This window comes from Vanellus vanellus (assembly GCF_965231255.1).
Source record: "Vanellus vanellus genome assembly, chromosome: 9".
NCBI lineage: Eukaryota > Metazoa > Chordata > Aves > Charadriiformes > Charadriidae > Vanellus > Vanellus vanellus.
The window spans coordinates 25,602,407-25,626,129 of NC_138914.1; the positions used below are offsets into that span (position 1 = coordinate 25,602,407).

At 41.1% G+C, this 23,723-nt stretch overlaps 1 protein-coding gene across 4 annotated transcripts in view; it reads right to left on the bottom strand.

Annotated features, from left to right (window-relative positions):
* Positions 1-1,773: 1,773 nt before the first annotated feature.
* The window catches only part of BICD2 (BICD cargo adaptor 2), a gene marked incomplete at its 3' end in the record, with an annotated part of 97,120 nt that continues 75,170 nt past the window's right edge, over positions 1,774-23,723 (bottom strand). Inside the window, exons 5-9 of one of the 4 annotated variants that reach the window (XM_082487574.1) lie at positions 23,054-23,506; positions 21,005-22,024; positions 19,751-19,902; positions 6,378-6,543; positions 1,774-3,121 (exon numbers count right to left, since the gene is read on the bottom strand). In XM_082487574.1, coding sequence (XP_082343700.1) covers positions 3,116-3,121; positions 6,378-6,543; positions 19,751-19,902; positions 21,005-22,024; positions 23,054-23,506 — 1,797 coding nt within the window. Of the gene's footprint in view, positions 3,122-4,663; positions 4,728-6,236; positions 6,544-19,750; positions 19,903-21,004; positions 22,025-23,053; positions 23,507-23,723 lie in introns of those variants that run through there. The other 3 variants (XM_082487572.1, XM_082487573.1, XM_082487571.1) reach the window with 3 other exon arrangements.

The window sequence follows — 23,723 nt, forward strand, 5'->3', positions numbered from 1 at the left end:
CATAAACTCTCCTTTTGTTCCTGAGTTCCAGCCAAAGCTCTCCGTTCAGCCAGGCCGGTCTTCTATCCTGCCAGCCCATCTTTCGGGATGTGGGGATGGCCTGTTCCTGCGCCTTTAAGATTTCCTTCTTGAGGAGTGCACAACCTTCCTGGACTCCTTTTCCCTTCAGGACAGCCTCCCAAGGAACTCTGCCAATCGGCCTCCTGAACAGGCCGAAGTCTGCCCTACGGAACTCCAAGGTGGCAGTTCTACTAAACCCCCTACTTACTTCTCCGAGAACTGAAAACTGTTATTTCATGATCGCTGTGCCCAAGACGGCCTCCAACCATTACATGTCCTACAAGCCCTTCTCTGTTAACAAGCAGCAGGTCCAGGAGGGCACCCTCTCTAGTTGGCGCCTTCACCAGCTGCGTTCATCAATCCAAGAAGATCCTTGCACTGATGGGGAAAACCTCAGCCTCGCCCTCCGATTCTATGCATACTCCTTTTTTTGTAAGTTTGTTAATTCTACCAGATAATCATCGCAACGCATTTTGGAGAGTATATGAGAAATTAAGATGCAATTTCAGGAAGACTTGCAACGACTGCCACCAAAAGCGTTAGTCCTACCCTCCCCTTTCCTGCACTGGTAGAAGCATTTGCACAGCTGTGTGGTGAAACGGAATAAACCAGCCTGATCATGGCTAAAACTAATGCAGGAAAATTTCACGGAACAGCACAGAGGATGGTGCTTCCCAAATACGAGCACAAACAATAAATTTCCTAGTTCTACAGCCAACGTAGTTTTAAGTTTTCAGTTTCTCTCAGACAAAAAAAAATACTTATTTAGCCCCACACTTCAAATAGCTGAGGCAGACTGACTAATTAGAATGGCGCCTTCTTGAAACAGGAAAACAACAAGCAGAAAACGTGATTCCTTTTCTCTTTTATTGATACTGCCAATGTGACTACCTTTACGCAGGCAGATTGCTTTCCTACATTAAACACTTTTTTATTAATTTGGAAGTAACGTTGTGCCCTCTATGCCTCCTAAGGTTATCCAATTAACACACAGTTATACTTTTAAGAAATTTCCACATTTTCTCTTTAAGATTCCACCCTCCACCCCCCCACCCCACCCCCCCGAGATCTGTGTAAAGGTTACTTGGCAAGAATACATGCATATGACGTTAAATGGAGACCAATCCACCACTAAAAGGTAATGCACATAAAACATAATACAGTACTTCGACATCATTTCAAATAAATACCCACATATAAATGTAGTAATTTTAAATGCAACAATATTTCTTATGAATCAATACTGTAAAAGAAGATGGAAATATAAGTCCCCACATCTAGGAATAATAATGCATTTTTTTCCAGCAAACAGAAATCTTTTCCCCACTGTCAATATTATTTCAATTTGTACTTTTTTTGAGGAGTGGGAAGGCTCCCCCCCCCCCCCCCAAGTACCAATTTAATCATTCACGTGAGCCTCAACAAACAGCAGCGAGATCGGCACAGCTTGTTGATGCCCTTCTCCGTTTCTGTTTCCTGAAATTACAATGATTAGATACAACATGCAAGAGAAGATACCAATGGTTTGTTGTTCACATTTGCAAACAATACTATGGTTAACTGCATCCACCACCAGACAAAGCTAACATAATGTCGATATTCCTGATACGTCCCCTGTACTGTTACCACAAATGTGTTAATACATCTTCCTCAGTTGTTCAACATGAGTCCATTTGGTTCCCAAAGTGTATTCAGGTTTGTTTAGGTTTGTGGTTTTTGTTTGTGTTTTTTTTTTTCTGTTGTTTTTTTTTTTTTTTTAATCTATACCCCTGAATTTGCAAGGATTTGCATGATGAAATATCATTGACTAACAGAATTTTTTACAATTCCTTGAATATATAATCTCTATAGTAAGACTACCCATTAAAAATGTGCGAAAGGGGAGTTCACTTTGCACTTATTGCTCCGTGTCTTCACTAAATTCCAAACCAGCCATTCCATTTCTCCTAAGTTACAGGACTTAGACTAAGCTATTCTAAGAGTCTCCCTTAAAATGATTAAAGGCACTACTGGCAATAATTAATGACAGAAAGGCGCTGATATATAACACCCTATCATTGACAACTTTAGAATTTTTCTTTCTAAATGTACCAGAATTTGGCACAATAAAATGAAAAAGTAACAAAACAATTCCAATTTGGAATTTAACTGGTATAGTTGTATAAAATTCTGTTAATCAATAATACTTCAACTTCCTAAAACCCAGGAATTCTGGAATTTATAGGTAATACTACTTATTTAATATTTTTCAAGTGCCTATTACTGTTTTAACCAGAGCAAAGTCAAGTTTTCTTCTTGTTACATTGAACTATTCCTAAGAATAATAATACAATATGAAAAAAACCCCAGAATTTGAATACCCTGGATTTCTTAATGAACATGGCAGTTAAAAAAAAATAATCAGTAATTTAAACATATAAAGCTTAACATTTTATTATAATAAAAAAGCTGCTGAAGCACAGCACACAGTTTAGCAGAGCTCCTGGGTTGTTTTGTTTTTTTTTTTTTGAAACTCTTTTTCTAATCACAATCTAGAGCCCCCAGAAAAATCTCTGCCACATGCTGATGTAGAATTCAAAAATCACAAGCCCAAATTGGAGAGAGACTATGAGCACAAACCACTGCATTTATATAAACTCTTCTACGTAAGGAATTAAAGAAGCTAAAGAAAAATATCAAAATATCAAAAGTGCACAGGTTTACCAACGACATAAAAAAAAAAAGAGCATCTGCAATGAAATAAGAAATTCCCCCATCCGAACATTTCTAGTAGATCATAAACTAATACGGTGATCATTACATTTGAAGTAGGTTTCTTCAGCACTTGTAAGCTTTCTTACTGCAGCAGCACTTATAGGTAAAGCTTGTTTGTTTTATAGCTTCAGACATAAAAGGAAAGTTTCGGGTAGTATATAGGGAAAGGTGTTTTCAAAAGTTAGGATCAGGTCAGTGGTTTCCATTCTTTGTGCAATGGGCCACCACTTTTTTTTAACCATAATGAAAGAGGCTAAGAAATGCTGTTGCACTGTTGGAAGGGCCTTCTCCAGGGACTACTCTACAGCTGAAAAATGGAAAAATAAAATAGCATTAGAAAAAAAAAAAATCATCATCAGTGTTTATTTTTCAATGAAAGAACTGAAAACGCCGTGCTGCAAAAGCAGGTTAGTTAGTTGAGGGTGTCTGTTAGGGTAGAAGCAGCCGTTTTAGCTTTCCAAGCTGAAGAAAGAACATTTTACGGGTTTAGCCTGGAAGCCATAGCTTTGCAGCAAGGTTTCTTACAAGTACTGAATAAAGCTTTGCTGTTCAAACACGAGTTAACAGCAACGAATGTGCAAGAAACATTTTCACCGAAGCTTTAGATTCTCCAGAAACATGCAGGTCAGTATATATCATGCAGGCCAATGCAGAGAAGAGCATTCAGAAGAAGAGCCTGCTTGCAGAGGTAGGTGATGGCTTAAGGAATTTTCCATGCTTTATCCCAACCCATTGAACGTGATATGAAAGACTTACAGCAAAACGTACGTTTCAAGAAATCGTTAATCGTCAAGAATTACAAGACTCACCCTGAAATATTATCTAAAAGTACGAACAGCAGGATCAAGTCACCTACCACCATTCCTCATTTCTTTTTACAACAGGTGCTAAAAGAACTTAAACCATAACCTCGATAAGCTCAAACAGCAGTCAGGTTCTTTGGCATTTTTGCCTTTTTTTTTTAAAGATCGACAGAAATGAATGAAAATGGAAATGACTACTGAGACTACTGGGCTAACAGCAAAATTGTTCTTACTTGGAACTGAAAGTGTGAGGCAAGACTGCTACAACAGTCACCGGCTGGTAATGTTGACATCTTTATCGAAAGTTCCAGTTAATTTGAAAAAAAAAAAAAAAAAACAAAAAACAAACAACCCACCTAACAACGCATTCAATTAGTTTCTCCAATTTACCTTTTTGCCATTAGTACTTTGCAAAAATACTGCCATTAGAGACATGGAAGCAGTGAAAACTGTATTAAAGCTCCCTACCATAGCGGAAGCAAAATTGTAAGTGTTTCTGTTGGAGCAAAGAACGTTAGCACTCCAATGCCCGCTTTTACAGAGTATTTTTACATTACACTTAATGCAGGAACGAGAAGAATAAAGGCCTTTTGGAAGATTGTGCAGCAAAGAAGAGAAAGCAGGATTGAAAAATGTTAAAAGATGTCTTGCTTCTAAAATATCAAACCTGCTATTTAGCAATATTAAAGCTCAAATTCAGGAGAATTCAGCATTGTCTAAAAAAAAGTAATAACAGACGCACAGGGCCTGGTTTCTAAAGCCAGAACTGCTATTTGTTTCAACTTCTCAAGCAGTGATGTCTTAGCAACATATTAGCCTGAAATCACTTGGGATTTTTTAGTAAACGCCATGCTGGCACCAGACCGCGGCGTTCCGGTGTTTTGCAGCTTTGTAAAAAGGTTTCTACAATTCCAGTTTTGAAGTCTCATTGTATGAATTTAGAAGGTTTTTTTTTGCCCCCCCTCTAATAGCTGGGAAGCTGAAATCCCATGTGGTTTCCTCTCCCTGGGCAAACGAGCTGTGCTGCTTATTACCTTTTATTAGTACTGTGATATCTCCTGACTACTTATAGGCCGAGTGGCAACGCGCGGGAAGCAAGCTGCTGATCATCTATAAGAAATGGCAGTGAGATGAGGCGGTACCACACCAGGAATATTAGAATGGCTTTATAAAACATCACTATCAAGCAGATGACTGTGCAGTCTCGCATTGCTTTTAGTCATACGATAGGCATACAAAATTATTTGAGAGAGTACAAAATGAACAGGGCTTTACATTAAAATAAAGTTTGAGGCTAGGCACTTTAAAACTCCGGTTTAAAGAAAAGAAAGCGTGCCTTGTTGTGCTCCACAAATTTTCCACAATTTTAGAAACAACATTTTCAATCTTTTTCTCTTGTATAGGCACCAATTATGAAGTACACTTTTACATTATCAAACACGCTGTAGTTAAGTGGCTAAAAAGGCCCCTTAAAAGTTCAAAAGCAGACAAAGGTTTGTTTTTAAAGATTAATATGTATACTAAGCTACTTCATAAGTAATTATTAGCAGGTTGATCTGGTTCAATTTCCTGTGCCTATAATGTAGAGCCCTGTGAAACATGTGCTTGCATAAGGAATGCAATATCTTCTGTGTGTTTAACAAAAATGATCAGAGCTCCAAAATTCTACCCTATTTATTAGATTAATACTGAAAGCTGAGAAAAACTGGTTTGTGACTGACAATACTAGACCACAGTCACATTAGTTCTACACATCTATGTTGTGTGGCTACAGTAATATAGAAAACAGATTCTTCCCAAAGCGTTATGCTTGCAAGGAGCAACGTGAGACCACAAAGATCCTTTCAGGACATGACGCTTTTCCACAGCATAACTTCTTAAAGTGGAACTGTCTACCAGGTAGGATCCCAATTCTTAAAATTTTAAGTTTTGTATCAGATGGGCTAAATATTGCATATTTTTAATATAAATGTGCAAGTTTCTTCTGGTTAACCCTCTGAAGAGAGGGAAGCAGAGTGTAGATCATGTACCCTACCGAGTTTTTTCTCTAGCTTTTATAGCCTATAAAAGCTTTAGGACTTTGGTCGGTGGTGATATGACAGCAAGTTCTAAATATCTGCCACAATAGGCAGGTTAATTTTGGTTCCAGTTTCCAAATGCTCTGCATTTTCAAGACATACCTCTAATTTTAACCTTTGCTTTTCACCACTTCTTAACCCACAATAACAAGGAAGGTTTTCTGTTCGTTTCTGCCTGTGAAAGCATTTATTGAAGTATGCTGCAACCCTGGAGAAAGGATCACATTTGTGCTATACAAACTACAATTAGTAGCACCAGATATACTATATCGGGTGTACTCCTTTAACACTTACCATAAACAGCAAACCCCATACATGTTAATTGTGGAAAAAGCTAATTCCTTTCCACTATTAACTTGTTAATAGCATCCCCAGACTTATGAATTAGTTACAGTTAAGACCACCATAATACAATTTGTATTACCTGGTTCAACAACATACTAGTACAAGTCAACTCACTGCGACGTTAGATAGTGGGGATTTACGCTGACAGTTACAGCATAAAATAAGATGCATAATATGCTTTTTCTACACACCTATCCTAGTCACAATAGATTTTATATTTCTCACTACAAAAAACCTGGTTGTTCAGGACAGCCCCTTCAGACCTGTCTCCGCAGGACCGAATGTGACTTACACTAGGGTTACTGCTCTTGGCTTTGGAAGCAGATTTTGTGCGCACCCTTTTGGACTGCTCGTGGTCTAGCTCCAAATGTTCCAGGCGCTGGGTCAGTGCCAGTTTCTGCTGGATAGCCATCCGAAGCAAGGAGTTCAGGGTCTTCTTCTCATCCTCAGCTGCTGCAAGCTGCCGCTGCATTTCATCCAACTGCGTGACATATTCGTCACATCTGCAATAAAATACATCAATCTTTAGCAATCCTGTTTCCATCTACAAAACATGAATCCCTTGTGTCCGGCCGACATTAGTAGAGTGATGGCTTTGCAGTTACTTGCATACACACTCTTTTAAACAGGAACTTCAACCAAACCTGTAAAAAATCACAATTACTTTTCACTGGGGTTCTTACAATCCTACACTGGACTTATGTTCACACCTTGCAAGATGTAGCATAATTAACAGCATCCTTAGATAATGGAAGTATAGAGACTGGGCAGAGAATGGACTCAGAGCAGCCCTGAGGAGAAGGACTTGGGGGTGTTGGTGGATTAGAAGCTCAACACGAGCCGGCAATGTGCACTCAGAGCCCAGAAGGGCAACCGTATCCTGGGTTGTGTCAAAAGAAGCGTGGCCAGCAGGGAGAGGGAGGGGATTCTGCCCCTCTGCTCTGTTCTCATGAGACCACACCTGGAATATTGTGTCCAGCTCTGGAGCCCTCAGCATAAGAAGGACATGGACCTGTTGGAGTGGGTCCAGAGGAGGCCACGAAGATGATCTGAGGGCTGGAGCCCCTCTGCTGGGAGGACAGGCTGAGAGAGTTGGGGGTATTCAGCCTGGAGAAGAGAAGGCTCCGGGGAGAACTTATAGCAGTTTTCCAGTATCTGAAGGGCACCTACAAGAAAGCTGGAGAGGGACTTTTTACAGGGGCATTCAGTGATAGGACAAGGGGGAATGGCTTCAAACTAGAAGAGTGGAGATTTAGATTAGATATCACGAAGAAATTTTTCACTCTGAGGATGATGAGCCCCCAGCCCAGGCTGCCCAGAGAAGCTGTGGCTGCCCCATCCCTGGAGGTGTTCAAGGCCAGGTTGGACGGGGCTGGGAGTAACCTGAGCTGGTGGGAGGTGTCCCTGCCTATGGCAGGGGGGTTGGAACTGGATGATCTTTAAGGTCCCTTCCAACCTAAACCATTCTATGATATAGAAGTACTCATGCCCAACGATTGGCAAGATGTCCTTCTGTAGTGAGTAGACACAATGCAGTCAAGTTACTTTTGTCTGTACTTAGACAGAGACCATAACAGTCCAAGGCTTTAGGCTGGAAAGCAGAAGTGTTGTAAAATGACCGTTACTAAAATGGCGATTAGTACCATTGGAGGAGCACCTGAACTTCATAGTCTGTCACTTTACACATGGAGTGCAAATAGCAAGTTTCCAGTGGTGACTGAACAGCATTGTTAAAAATGAGCATCTTTCATAATTCTACTTTAACCTACTCCTGATTCCTGATGTAAAAATTCTTTAAATAGTTTTTTATTACTGTTTTCTCTATAGGAAGTGGCGTTTATGTAATTGTTTTCACCATCAAAGTTAATTTTAAAACAGTTAAACAGAGGAACTGAGTGCTACTGTGAAACCTGCAGAGGAATCTGTATGAATGATTGCAAGCTGTCTCATCTACGGTCATTGTCACTGAGCTTGGCAGCTAATTCACTTGCACAGTGCATCTTCGACAATTTAAAAAATGAACATCTTTACATGTAGATGCATATTTACTGCGCATAGAAGACCAATTAAGCATATGGGTAGAGAAATAAGTATTCCTAGGTACCAGCTGGAATTTACAATGGCCACATCTGTAAAATACAGCTTCTTCACAAAAGCAAAAATATTCAAAGAGAGTTTCCTTTTAACCTCAAAATAGAAAAGCCCCTGGCTTTAAGGGACATTTATCATCACTAAGTTATATAAAGCAGACTTGAAAAAAACCCACCACAGAACAAAACTGCATTCACATGCAGATTCATCAGCTGTGCTTATACTATCCAGTCCTGAATTCTGCTCTTCCTGACTTCAAACAGCAGCATTAGGCCTATATTCCTAATTATATCTGCTTGGGAAGAGAAAAAGGGAAAGGAAAAAAATAGCATTTTATTTCTGAATACACATGGAGATTAAACAATAACCCAGAAATACTCATATCAACCCTATATGAACTACAACCACAGTGTAGCTTAGCGTCCCAGAAGGTTTTGAGTTGTGGGCCACTGTGTGCGCGGGAATCTCTCCACTCAAATCTCTGTACATCCTGCTCTTGAGTTCGCCAAAGTCGCTCTCATACTGTGGGGCACAGGAAAGACCCGGCATGTGAGGTGTTTCTCTTTTTCAAAAACAAAACTGGGAACCTGAAACATGCTAGAAGCCTGGCACCTGCCCTTCTCACAGCCAGCTGGACCTCACAAGGCGAACCCAGTCCATGCACCTCAGCACCGGAGAAGGAACACAGACTGAAATGGCCCTAGGTGGCCTGAAGAGACAAAAATAAATCTTGCAGGCGTAACAGTCCTCCCCTGGGGCAGACAATGAGGGCACGGCTACGGAACTGAATCACTCACGGCATCGCTGCTACCCCTGTTGCTCTGGGTTGTCGGAGGTGTATTTACTTCCCCTGAGGCTGAGAGCAAGGCACAGACCAGAGATTACCGGGAGACCTGGGGGCCATGGGGCTTCCTCCAGCTCTCAAACACACTCATGACATTTGAGGTGAAAAGTGCAAGTCTGGCTCTACCACCAGTTTACCTTTCCGCTTTCTTTTCTACTCATGCCTCAAACCAGATTCCTTCAAAGCTCCACAAACCAGGGAACATCCAGAAAGTGTTACCAATTCCTCAAGGAAAGTGATGCAATGGCTTCAGCCAAATACAATCTGGCACTGGAGTGACCTTGTTTCATTCTCACTATTACCCTGCCAAGAGATTTGGGGAAGGTGAAATTATGGGGAGGATTTCCCCCCCCTTTCCCAGCTTCTTTCTTGTGAAACAAAATGTATCCACTGTTTTGGTACAGAACAGGGAGTTAATTCAGCCCCCAAATTTTCAGCTCAGTGAAGCTGTGTCCTGATTGCTGCAGTCTGTCTGCTCACTTGACTTCCACCCGAGGAGTGCTAATCACAGCCAGCCAAGGCAAGAGCGGCAGATCCCCCTCTCCTCCCTCTTTAGAAACAAAAGAGATGATGCAAAGAAAACAGAACCATTGCAGTAAAGCAGAGTAGGGACTTCCAACACCGTCTTGCTAATGTCCCTTAATCCTCTTCTCCAGAGGTTTCTGGTGTTACTCCAATGCCTCTTGATCAAGCACGGTCAGTTGTGCCAGACCTGATAGCTGACTGGCAACACAGACAAGAGCTCATCAGAGCCTAGAAGGCAGTAAAGTTGGTTGCATGTGAGCCAAGCTACAATTAAAAAAAAATGTGATTTTTGACTCCAAAAGGTCATTATAGCAAGTCATTACCTCATCAAGCTTTCTGTTAGCACAAAGGCTTAAAACATCAAATGACTGTCCTAAGAAATTACAAGGCATTCACTATCACAAATATCTAAATTCACATTTTTTTTTGTTTTTCTCCATAAAAGTCTATAGAGGGAGTTCTTCCTTCCTTTCCAACAAAATGGAATTGTTAGCCCTAGCGCACATGCAGCTGCCATTTTTACTGTACCTGACTCGCTGTTCTCCCATATACAGGAGAGGACGGGGAGAGGCAGGTGTGGTACCTACTGCGGCTACAGGCAGTCATGCAGCCTGAATCTGGTCTCCTCATCTTTAAGTCAAGTGAAATGCTACAGCCTCAAACCCAAACCTTCTCGGGGTGCAAGCATGGCTGTTCGGGCTCAGAGGAACCCTAATGCTATGCAAATCACAGCAACTGGTCACTCGGACAGAACCTGTGAGGCTTGAAACGTTTGCTAGAAGTGTATGGAGGCATTGCGTGCACAGATGGACTGGGATCTGCCTTCCTTCCCTCTCCTTCTTTCCTTCCTTCCTTCCGTTCACCGACTTCCAGTTCGATCTTCTCAAACAAGCAAACAAACAAAAAAAAGTGAGCCTCCCTCAGCACACAGCCTCTAGCACTACTTACGCTTAATGCAAAGCTAGTAGTAGCAGGTAAGGTCGTGTATTTTTGTGGTATGCATATCTATGTTTTCGCTGCTTTGCAGATATAACAATAAAAGCGCCTTCCCTTTTACAATTTCATTCGCCGTGTGCTGAGCTACTTCCCAGCTGTATATTCAATGCAAAAATCATTAGAAGGTCGGAAAACAAAATGCCTTTGTTTTTTTTAAAAAAAACACCTTTGAAAGAAAATAATTGAGCTTTCATGCTTTAAAGAAGAATATGAAATTAGCATAAGCCTGCTGTACATTTACACATTCACAGTTCTAAGTGGATAGTGAACAGAAGGCTTTGATGTTGCCTGTTTTCTCTGGACTGGTAATTAACAACGATAAAAAGAGGAGCTCAAGAAGCATCAACTAGAATTTTAAAAACACCACCAGCTAAACCAAACGTCTACACAGAGGAAATAATTATCCTGAACATTAAATAGAATTATGAGAAATAAAACCTAAATCCTCTAAAACACTGTCTGAAGGCAAATTACTGAAAAATATAACAACGGGTTGTCTCATTTTTAAAAGCTGCACACCACCACTTCCCACAAATGCCCATTGTGCCTTATTCCTGCCTACCATTTGATTAAGCTTTAGCGTGTACTATATTTAATACCATTTAGAGCTAAATTTGCTACTGAATCAAGATCTGTTCCAGGGGAAAAAAAGAAGTGATGTAACCAAATGCACCTGGGTATAATTATACTTTCCCCCTCCCCTGCAGTCAGTATGAGGAGCATATGACAACTTCCAAGAAAGTGAGACAGATGTGACTGAAGGAGGCCTCTTGAGGGAAGCATCAACTGCTTTAACTTCTACCTCGAGAGATTAAATTGTCAACCTACATATGAAATTAAAACATGGAGTATTAAAATAATGATTTTTTTGGCTTTATTAAAAACCGGGAAACATATTAGCAGAGAAGCAGTTAAAATGACATGTAAACGAGCACCAACAGGATTTGGCTATCTGCTCTTTCAAACTGAATCTTTAATATAAAGATTAGTATTAAAGTTTGAATTTTAACACCTTCTCCCCACCTCCTCCTTACCCCAACCCCTGATGAAAACCAGCTCAGCTGCAGAGAAAGACACAATTATGTATTACCAAAGGAGGAACATCGGGAAAAAGACTGCAGCAGTAATAAAGCTACTGAAATCTCCTCTCCCAAGGTGGCCTTCCACTATGTGTTGCATGGCAAACACTGACAAGCCCCGCGATGTACCGCAGCACCAAGGGTGAGTAGTAGAGCCAGTTCACACATGATTTGGATTTTTAAGTGGAAGAACACAGAAGGTTGTTACTAGGGATTGACAGCAGAAAACAGGCACGCCTTCAGAAACCAGAGCAGAACTGCTATCTCACCCGATCTGTCTGAGCTGGCCTCCTCTGAAAGAACTCACGCTGGATAAAGTTTTGCATATCCATAAACCCAAATACGTTTGCTTTTTAAAAAGCTGCTGAAGTGCCAGTGCTAAGAAGCTTAACCCTGGCTCCAAGCAGGCGAGTTTGCCACATGCACTGTTCAAGTGGAGCCGCACCAGACCTCATGCAGACCTGACGGCAGGACCAAGGCCCTCTGCTAGGTCAGCATCTCCAAGGCGTTTTTGGGACGTAATCTAAGCCCATTGCTTTCCTTGATTTTCACTGTTGTAAACTGTGCAGATCCAAACTCCCATAATGTGTTCTTCAAGAATCACAGAATCATCAAATGGTTTAGGTTGGAAGGGACCTTAAAGATCATCTAGTTCCTACCCCCTGCCCATGGGCACAGACACCTCCCACCAGCCCAGGTTGCTCAAAGCTCCATCCAACCTGGCCTTGAACACCGCCGGGGATGGGGGCAGCCACAGCTTCTATGGGCAATTCGTTCCCCAAAGAACAAAATAAAGGACAAATCCCAAAGAAGGCAGAAGAAAAAACACCCCAGATTTTGGCAGTTTAGCATTACAGATAAGCAAGTTCAAGGGAAATCTAGGGAAACCCTAGCCAAGTGCTAATTTGTAATTACTTCCTCAATACCTTGCAGTAAAAATTCATCCGAGTTGTATATTTGAAAGGAATAAATGCTGTGGCCTGTATTTGTATAAATCATTGTGATTTTCACTAAGAATGGAGAATAGTTTATAACTAGCTATAGTTTTCCAGAATGTTTATAATCAGCCGTGTGTAATCAATGTCCATTAGTAAGAGCTATTAAAGAAAGTAATCAGACCACAGATCTCTCTTGTAGTTCGAAACATATGGGAAGAATTATCTCCTGCACCGAGAGGGAACAATCAGGCTGATGTTGCTGGACACTGCAGCTCTTCTAAATTTCCACCGATAAAGTTTTCAAGGAGAGATCATAAACTTTTACGGCAAATTCTCTCCTCCTAGAATTCAAAACAAAACTCTTTTTTTTAAATTTAAAGGTTGACATTAACAATCCTACACCACTAGATTAGAAGTAATTATAAAGCTATGACACAGGCAGGACATTTTTTCCAGTTCTTCACTGAAGTGGGTAGCAAGGGGTGGACGATCTAATCCCTGAGCTCTCCATCCCTCTCTACCCTATGCCACTGAAGCTGTGCATGTACGTTGGTTTTTTACAGACTCTGAGTACCAACCTATTACTTGCCAGATTGCCTATCTAAAAGACAACGGATACGAATAACTGCTGCTGCAGTAGTCTCCCATGTAAGGTCTTTTGAAGTAACTCACCTTCTACTTCGATTAAAAGCAAACGGGAAGACAAGCTACACAACAAGAGCTGGTATTGGCTTTACTCTGAACGTTTCTACAGCACCACTATATCATCAGAGGAATACCTCCTGTGTTTTACCCTACCTAACAGCAGGCACTCAATCCAAGCACCAAGGCCCACAGGAATTAGCGATGTGGACGCAGCTACTTTGAAAACTATCTGGGAGAAGAGTGCGGACTCATTGTTGCAGGTCCAGGGTCCATCCACAAGGGGCACCTTCACCAAGGTTGAGTCTCAGTATTCCCTCACTGCTTGTACCAGACATTTTAATTGCCATTTAGAGTCTAGAGCCGGCACACTGGTGTTATAAACATGACTACACGCAAGACAGTTTTGTAGCATATCCATAAGAGAGTCAAATGCCTTCGTCCTGCCTGGACGTCTCCCTGCTTTCACGTGGGGGCTGGCGGCCCAGACATTTTTCTCTCCAGACATCATTCATCACCTCTAGATCTAGCACCAGGAATAGGAGGCAAATGCTGTTACTCCCGTCTGGGAATCCCATTCTGGAAATTTTCAAAGTCACATTTTCTGTGTCTGGCTCCTCAGAGCATTTATCCTACAAGATATTTTTAGATAAGTTGAATACTTCTATTGTGCGGAGTCCAGTATGAAGACCCTTCAGCTACAGTTCTCAGTCCTGTAAGGACTGCACTGTTCTCCGCACGAATTTAAACTCCTTTATATTCTGCAGGCCTTTGATGTCTATGAACACAGGACTATTTTCCCAAATGCTTTGGATACTTGGAAAACTGACAGAGCTTATATGATTCTGAACTGACATATGTATTCAATTGAAACACCTTTTCTCCATTAGTGTACAAGAGCTAGCAGCAGCTAGTTTCTTGTGTGTAATCATGGTTTTGTTTCTTTATCCCAAGCACCACCTTGTAATTTAATCTCACGTTACACGCCGTCAAGCCTTCCCAGTATGTTCTAACACTTGCTGCTTGTCCCCTTGCTGACTTGTTGCAGAGTTTGGCTCTCCCTTTATTTACAATTTATGAAACACTATAGCACGAAAATAGCCATGATTTACATCTAGGCATACTAGTTCTCTGCTTTTCAAAGCCTTCTGCTAGATTTCTTAATTACTGTTCGGTCTTTATTTTAGAGGGATGAGAAACATCTGTTCTCTCACTATCCTTGCTTGTCCTTAGGCGCTGGGAAAGAAACCAAAAATACATGAGCAGCAAAGTTGAGAAACCTGTATCTTCAATCACAGGAGGGAAGATGTATTCTAAGTCCCGTCTCAGAGCCAGTTTAAGTCTTTTAGGGTTTATTAGGGCAAATACAACTTCATATAATTGTTTGGTTTTGTTGCCTGACCCTGAGCAAATAACCCAGCGAGAAGCCAGCTTGGCTGGTTTTAGGCTGCTTTACGCCATCCACTGCAAGAGCCTAGCTGTAACCTGCCACACGGGAGGTACTTTAAGAGAGAAGAGATTATGGTGTCCTCCCATGACTGCACATAGGACTTAACATGCAAGTTAAGGAGACAAGAAACTTGCAGGCTATATCAGACGACAGAAAACCAGCAGAAAAACAGAAAAGAGAAAGGTGAAAACCCATGTTGTACTTTCATTCTTTGTGGTTTCTGCCCTTTTTTATGTTTAGTAGAATTTTTGGAAGGACGCTTACTCAAATTCTAGCAAAGTGAACTCAAGGAAAAGACTAGCATAACAAAATAAAATAACCTTTGCTTTTTAAAAACACAAAATTGTGTTTAAACTCTCTTCCTGTCCAATCCATGACACGCTTTTCTCAGTGCATTCTTTTCTTGGCCATGAGGTGATGGCCATATTGGTGTCCCGCTCTTGATCGAACTATCCTATAAGGACTTTAACCTGAATTGCTTGTTGATGAATCTGTGCTTCGTTATCACTCGCAGTGTACTCTGGAAACAGCACATTCAGAGGTGTTCTCCAAACAACTGGCAGAAACCTACAGTTTTCTTACTCCCTCCTTCCTAACTGAAAAGTTAAGCTAAACAAGCCTCAAGGTTAAATTCCAAACCAGATTTTTCTCATGTGTTTTGATACAGTATTTTTCCCCTCCATAATCTATTTTAAGAAACATGAGCTCTAATGCGCTTGCAGGTTTGAACAACAAATTGCTCAGAGGCAATCTAGAAACATATCATGACCTACAAGACAGGGAATTGGTGCTTCACTCCCACCCCAAATCATTGGAAAACAGGACATATGCACTTCAGGTTCCCTCAAAGCACATGGGAGAAGCTCTTGGTCTAGCAAAGAAAAGAGTCAGTCTTTCTTCTGGCAATATTTTAGAGGAAGATGAATTCATTTATCTCAAATTTGCTACTAACCCCCCCTCCTCTCACTTAAGTAGGGATTTATATTGTTCTGTATAGAAAAAAAAAATCTTTCCATTTTCTTAACCTACTAAATAGGAGTTATTTAAGCCTACCATAAAATATTTTTGGAGGTTAAATATTTTTGCCAGGAAAAATAGTAGCAGCTCCTGCTCTGTGCTCCCTATAGACCACTTTGAAGTGACCTGAATACCTCCAGCACCACCCACCTCTAGACTGGGAGCTCCTGCTCTCTCCTCTCTCACTGCTTTTTCCTTACTTGGTGCTGTTAACGTAGGCCATTGGTCACATTAAACTCAATAAATACTCAACAAACACTTTGAAAGTAGCCCCTTGATTCATATATACTTGAACGAAGACCGGAGTGAAATAAGTTAACTGCAAATGTGTGCTCTTTATACGTTTTTGTTATAGAGATGCAGCTGAAATTCAGAGACAGTTCAAACTCTGAAAGTAAACGTTGCATTTTGAAGACTGATTCTGCCTTCTGGAAATTTCCATTTAAGAATTTATTTGAAAAAAAATGAGTTAGTAGTTTATACTGTCTAAGGTAAAAATTCTGACATGACTGGTTTGTGTGAAGCCATATTTTCTTTTGCCAATTTGCAAGGATTTATTCTTTAAAATACAGAACGTGCCATCCCCACATATTATTGTAGTTCAATGTTGGAAGTGTACTGTAAAAGTGACAGCTTTCTTTGCAGTGTTCAATCTCATCATGTGAACACAAGCTATTCCGTTTCAAATTCCTAAGATAACCCCCTAAAAACAGGAACCACAGTAGTGCATTTCGTATGCTGAATTTTGAGAAAGGTTATCGTGGGAAACTTTCTTTCAAACTGCTGCTCCAGATAGCAGGTAAAGTACAGGAACCAGATGGTATCCATAAAGAGAAAGAAGCACCACTTCACATCTCGCAATAAAGCTGAAGGCTGCACCCTAAGGAACATTTGCTGCATCATCGTCAGGCCCTGTTCATTTACATTTTGCTGTCAGCAAGCACAAACCTACCTGTCAAAGTAAGACAAAAAAAGATGGTCAGCTTCTCTTTGGATTTTAGATGGAGAAGTGATTGCATCTTTTTTTTTTTTTTTTTTCCTGGCAAAGAGAGAGTTTACTAATGAAACATCAAAATGTCTGATTGTAATACAGTGTTATATAAATACCTATTACAGTCTAATTAAGTGGATAAATTCCGTTTTCAGCTCTACAGGGCAGATTTTAATCTGGCTTCCAGTCTGTTTGTACAAACAACAGGGATAGGCTTGTTGATTAAGAAAATCTGGACTTTAACAGTACAGCTATTGCATATATGTCTATAGCACATGATGCATATCTTGACTTATTCCTTTGTACAACAGCTTAATTTTAGGCGTACAGTGCTGAGTGCCCCTCAGTGCTGGAAGCTGTTAATCTGGGTTTCACAAGCCTTTGTCTCCAGGCTGAAATCTTACTGTATTTTCATTACTTCTTAAAAATAGCTGGTAGTATTGTCAAATTATTGGGATTAACCTACTTTAAAAAGGAAATGAGGTCAGTTCCTATATTCATGCCCAGCCTTCAACTCTCATGTATTGTTACAGCTCTCTTGCATCCGACAAAATAGGCACTTCCCTGTGGAAGCTACAGAGAGATGTGCAGCAGCGGGCTTCAGCTCACACTCCAACACAACACCGGAACCAACATGGTGTGTAAAGGCCCCATCAGTTGTTATTAGTCCCTGCTGATACAAACCTCTTGGACAGAGAAGAAACATGACTCACTGTAAAGAGCTGAGTTGACCATTAGCAGGTTGTTTGCGACGGTGAAGATAAATTGGGCTGTTTACACACTTCTGATATTTGAAACATGCCTAAAAATCAGACTCCAAAACAATTTTTGAGGTTCTCATCTTCACCAAAGCACCTCAGATCACCCTTTCCAAACCCACCTTACCTGAAACAGAGACTGAGATGAAACAGCCGCTGACAGAGGAACGCACTCAGCCAGCCACCGAGCTACTCATCTTCTCTGAGCAGTGATCGGGGAGGGAAGGGGTGACAGGGATCAAGACCTACCTATAGGTCTTGACAGCGATTGTGGCATCTGAAGCACTGGGCACACGGGGAAAAAGAAGCAATTCTTCATGCTCCATGCAGCTGCCACAGGCTAGATGCCAAATACAAGGCCCAGCTGCTTATCTGCCATGCCACAATCAAGAATGCGAGCACTCCCAAGACGAAAGGCTCAGTGGACCACATCTCCACTTGCTCCATCCTCAGCATTTTGAGTCCTCCTTTGCTCGTGGCCCTCTCTTTTTTTTTTCCACTACCGTTACTAAGTAAAGCAGATGTTCAGAAATTACAGTTGTTCATTTAGGCAGGGGATTCTGTTGTGCATCCCCAACCAGGAGCTGACTCCTGCCTCTGATCCCCCACAAGTGCCTCCGAGAGCCCCAGTACAGAGCTCTTCAGCCTGGTGCTTGCAGGAAGACTTTTATTCTGCCTCCAATTTCCCCACACCAAGGAATTCTCTTCCCAGAAAAGGACAAGATTGACCTCTAGATAACACACCAAGAGAAATGCAGAGTTACCCCTCTGGCATTTCTTCCTCTCCACACCAGTTCACAGTCACACTCTCACCGAGGCAGGAAAATCAACAGTAGGGAAAACTTACTGCTGCTATATGTAATTTAGACCTAGCTATCTGCATCTAGGAAAAATAACTGGAAGTTAACAGGATGCTTTTTCTCTTTCCTCTCAGCTTCAAGCTCATCTACAACTAACAGAGACTGCAATTTCTGCATATTAATTACAGTCCAGAAAAGGAGACAGAGAGACAAGAAAGGAAGACAAATCCACACTGTACAGGGCATTCCTTTCTCTGGCATAATGAGCTGCCACAGTTCAACCTTTAGCATTCCTTGGTATCCATTTCTTCTTTCTGTGCTTACCCACATGCACAGCTATTGCTGAGAAAGGCTGAATCACCAGGAAGCCTAAGATTACTCAAGGAACACGAGAGCCACTGCACAACCATCCCCACAAAAGAACAGCCTCAGCAAGCCACATCAGCACCCTCACGATTCTTCACTATGGTACTTTTTAGCAGATGACAGAAAGAAAACCTTTTCTGGATATTTTTTTTTTTTCTTGTTTTTCGAAATGTCCAAAGAAGGCAGAGAACAAAGCAGCATACAGCACCTACAGACTCTCCCATCCTCTAGGGTCAGCTTAGAAGCAAATGTCTAGGTTACATCAAACAGCATTCTTCACAGCCTCTCTTCTCCATCTTTAAGCAACACATGGAATACACAAGCAGAGGAACATTGCCAGGGGTGTCCCTGTGAAAGCCACCAACCTGGGACTGACAACTTTTGGGTAAAGCTTTTTCTTTTCCTGTTTTCCAGGATCATCACCAGACAGGAGCCAACGGAACGTTCCTCAGCTGTGAAGCATATCTGGATTTTCTAACATGATGATGTTGCCTCAAATTGCCCGAAAAGAAACGCGTGGACTCAAAGAACTCCTCAATGACAGCACCAGTAAGCAACATGCAGATCAAAATAGCTCATATCACTTCTACAGCGCATGATGTGCCAGCAGGTATTTTTGTCTGTTAACACCACAAAGCACAACTAAGAAGCAGAAGCAAGTTCCAAAGACATATGCAACCCCAATCAGCTCACACAGGTAAATGAAATGACAGAGACACCAACTGCGGGATGAACAACCTAAGAATAGTAAGATGTTTGCAACATCTTTACTTTTTTCTGGATTATTACAGGTCAAGCAGAGTCACACCTTCATTGTGTAATAAACGCTCATTTTTGCATTGTTAAATGTCACTCCTCCTCAGAGTTAATCATAGAATCATAGAAATTTCTATGTTGGAAGGGACCTTTAAGATCATCTAGTCCAACCATCAACCCAACACTGGCTAACCTAATGGCTTCTAAAGGACCAGGGATAATCTCGCACCTGAATTAAATAAATACCACCACAACAACTTGTTTTGTAGCAACATACCACATCCCTCGCATTTTCCTCATCAATCGGAACATACCACAGACAAACACCATAAGCAACAAACTTGGAAGAAGGCACCCCACCCTGCCACTCTCTGCATGGGGGAGGTGGGTGGGATGTTCAGGTCTTCCCCACACACAAGCAAGGAATGACATTTTACCGAGTTCGTACAGGCTTTACCTTGTGGCAAACATTGCTCTCAGGGAAGAGAAGGTAGCAGCATCCTCCTTCAAAGCCTTCAGCTCATTTCGCAGCTTCATCATTGTCTCCGTAACCATAGCCTTCTCATTTTCATACTTGCTTTTTAAGTTGGCAAGGGCTACCTCTGCAGTCTATTGTTTACCAAGAAGAACAGAAATGTACTAGTTAATGAAACTCTTTACAAAGTCCCTAGCTAAGAGATTTCTAATTGCTATTCACATACTGAAACATTTACTTTGGACTGTCATGTTAAAACTTCTGGTCAACTTTTCTTGTACAAATTAAATAAAATTTCATTTTTGAACACTGGAAACAGATCGGACATATGGGTCCCCTACTCCCATTAACCACGCAGCAGCATCTAGGAAGTCACAGAATACACATTTACTGACACCTATCTCCAGCTACTAAAAGAGATTAAACCTTACATACTTCAACACAAAGAAAAAAATAGTCTATTTAGTATCTCTATATTTAAATGCATTCATCAGTCACTTGCACAGTTCTCTAACCCTTACAGCATTTTGCCTATCTTACACTTTGGAACACCCTTATTAAAATGTACAAAAGAAAACTGAAAGTATGTATCTATTTTTTAAATACTGTACTACTCTTTTTTTGTTTTGGAAGACAACTTCAATTTGCATTACTTTTAATTTTAGAGGAGACAATGCAGGATGTCACGTGGTGTCTTGATGGCAGTTATTTTCCATCTGCTGCACTGCTAATGTGTATCAAATGGCACTGCCCGATCAGTGGAGACTAATTTCACCTTCCACCCCTGTTATTTTGACCATGTTCTTATAGCATCTCCTCATCTTGGAAGGTTTTGTTTTATTTTGCAATTTGAGAGAGGAGTACATAAGTTTAAGAATTTTTTTAAGGGTAACTACTAGAATTCTTTCAAGAAGTAAATAAGATTTAGCTCTTCATTTTAGCTGTCTTACAATAAATATAATCTGATGTAATTCAGACAGGCAGTGGATCAAAGATGCCCTAACTTTATTAAAATGTCTCATGAGTATGTGACAAGCAGAAGTCAGTTAGAGCCCCAGCGCTCAGCTGTGTTCCTCTAATGAAATAACCTGCTTCAGCCTTGGACCAAACAAGCATCAGCAACAAAAGCCCCATTGGATTGAGGGTACAGGCAGTGTGACCTCAAAGACAAATTCTCTTTTGTTTATGACCTAATTCCCTGACACTATAACCTTCACATCGGTAAGACGCAGTTACCTGTTTGTTGGCCTTCAGCACAGTTCTCAGAGTTGCTATCTGTTCTCTCTTGGTGCTCAGCAGGGACTTCAACTTCAGGATTTCTTCCATGAGAGCTTCCTTGTCTTTGTCCACCACTGGCCCAAGTTCTTGAGTGGCAACACGCTGCCTGGACAACTCAGTTGTTCTGTCCACAGCAGCTTGCAGGTGTTTGATCTGATCACGGATTATAGCGATCAAGTTGTAAATGTTCATTGGTTCCTTCCGAGGATCTGACACAGGAGATGGCAAAGATGACACTGGAGATGGGCTGCTGTCACCGCTACCGTTCTCTGCCTTTCCTAGCTCTATAGTTAACAGCCCTTTAGAAAGAAGGATGGGAGACCTTCTTCCCTTGGTCTCTGGACTACTGCGTCCTCCTTTACCTTCCTTGTAATAATCCAGCATCACTCGGTTCGGAGTTTCGTTGTTGCACATGCAAACATGGTGGTATAAATTGGCCAGTTCTTCACTGAAGGTGACAAGTTCATCCTGGGCCACGCTGAGGCTGCCCTGTGTTTCTCCAGCAACATCACTGACTTTCTTCAGCTCCTTCTCCAATCTGGCCACCTGTTCTCTATCATGCCTGCTGGATTTTTCTAGTGAGGTGATCTTTTCAGTGAGAGCTTGGCTCTCAGTCTCATATCTGCTCTTCTCTTCCTCATACTTAGACTCACATGTTTTGTATTTGGCCTTCAGATTTTTAAGCTCTTCTTTTAGATCAGTAATCTCTGCCACCGCCACTTTGTACTTGCACTCCAGGATCTCTGGCCCATTGATGTCAACTTCATAATAGTCTCCATCTTCGTGGCTGTCTCGGTCCTTCTCATTGTCAAGGGCAGACTGACGTTCCTTGCTGACATGGAGCTTCTTCATTGCGTTCAGGTTTTCTGTGAGCCTGCCAACTTTCTCATGCTGCTCTGAGAGGGCCCCCCGTGTATTTTCCAGCTGCTTCTGAGATTCCTGCAGCGTCGTTAACAAGTTCACCTTTTCTCTTTCCATCTGAAACACATGAACACAGACATCTAGGTAAAGGAAACTGTATCGCCTAAACGGTTGTATTGTAAGAGACAGTAACTTAGTCAAGGTCCATATGGTCACAGAAATCTGAGCACTAGCACATACGGAAACGGCTATTTAATCTATTCTAAAAGTATCTCAAGCACAGTGTTCCTTGCCAATTCTTTCTCATTTCCACTCCAAAATGCACATTTCTTACACACTTCTTCCATAGCTAATGGTCTCATTGTGAAAACATCCTTTCAGCTGAAGATAAGCTAAGGTTTACCGTTATCTTGCAAACTGTCAAGTAAATATTAGAAAATGTGCAGCTAGTCTATGGTGGAAGATCGGAGCTTTGTGCAGGACTCGGAAATACTGAAACTTTTAAAGTTTCTCCTCCAAAAGTTGTTCTTTTGAAAAAAATCCAGCGCTTTTTTTTTTCCCATGAACGCTTTTTCTTATAGAACACTTAAAAAATGCTTGACAAAATAACTTTGAAACATTTCTACGCAACACAAATACGTGCCTTGTTTCAAACTCTTGAGCCTCCCCATAGCACAAATCTAACAGAGAAATGCTTGGTACTGATTAAAACTTCATGTTCCTCAAACTAATTACAGAAAATAGTTACGCTGTACACAACTCCTTCTTATGAAGATGACTGGAGTAACTATCAATCTTTTGAACAAAATACTTTCTTGCTAGTGAAGTAGTGACAGATGTACTGCACAGAAGATATATTATAATTTTCCCCCAAACACAGGACATGACTGCTAGCTTCTTTGCATAAAAAAAAAAAAAGAAAAGAAAAAAAAAAAGGAGAAAAAAGCTATGGTTTTCAGCTGACAAACATTTAATGTCCTCAAATTCTAAATCAATCAGAGCCTTTACAGATATACTATATCTGTAAGTATATATATGTTCATACTATATGGTGGTCACATAAGGTATTGAAAAGGCTGAAATTACAACCCGAATAAACTCTAGCAGCTATTTGGAAGTACACAGTTGTTCAGGAAACCTGTTTACCTGTACCAGCTGTTGTTTCAGCTTCTGGATTTCAGAAATGTTTAATTCACTCAGAAGATCTGAAACCAGACTTGGGGCTGGAGGGAAGCTTTCATTTTTCTTGGGCGTTGATGTACTATTCTTGCCATTGCTGAGTTTGCTCAGGCAGTTTTGTTCAAATCCATTCATGATTTCATCATTATTGGGCTCTGTGGCTTCATCACTGAACTTCAGTCCGTCCAAAGAGATGTTCAGGTGGCTGTTGTACATGGAGTCATTGATGTTCATGTACTGAGAGAGTTCCTTACGAAGATTGTTCTTCTGCTCCCGCTCTGTCTTCAGCGTCTCTAAGGCCTCCTCAAGCTGGCGTTCGGAGATTTCCTTCAGCCGTATGGCATCTTCTAGCTGGCTGTTGAGAAATTCTGTTTCCTCTTCAAGCCTTTTGATTTCATGTTTCAGGCCTTCGAACTCCACCTGGAGATAGACAAACGGAGGGGAAAAAAAAACCCTAATGAAAATGTCTGCCTGCAAGGCACCAAGTAATTTTACTTTTCAATGTTTGATTTCACTAAATATGGTGAGAATAGAAGGATTTTTTAAGTTCTGGAGTCTAGTTTTGGCACTATGACTGTAAACACCGCCTACACAATTTGCCTTCACAGAGACCACAGATTCAAATTTCTAAGCAAAC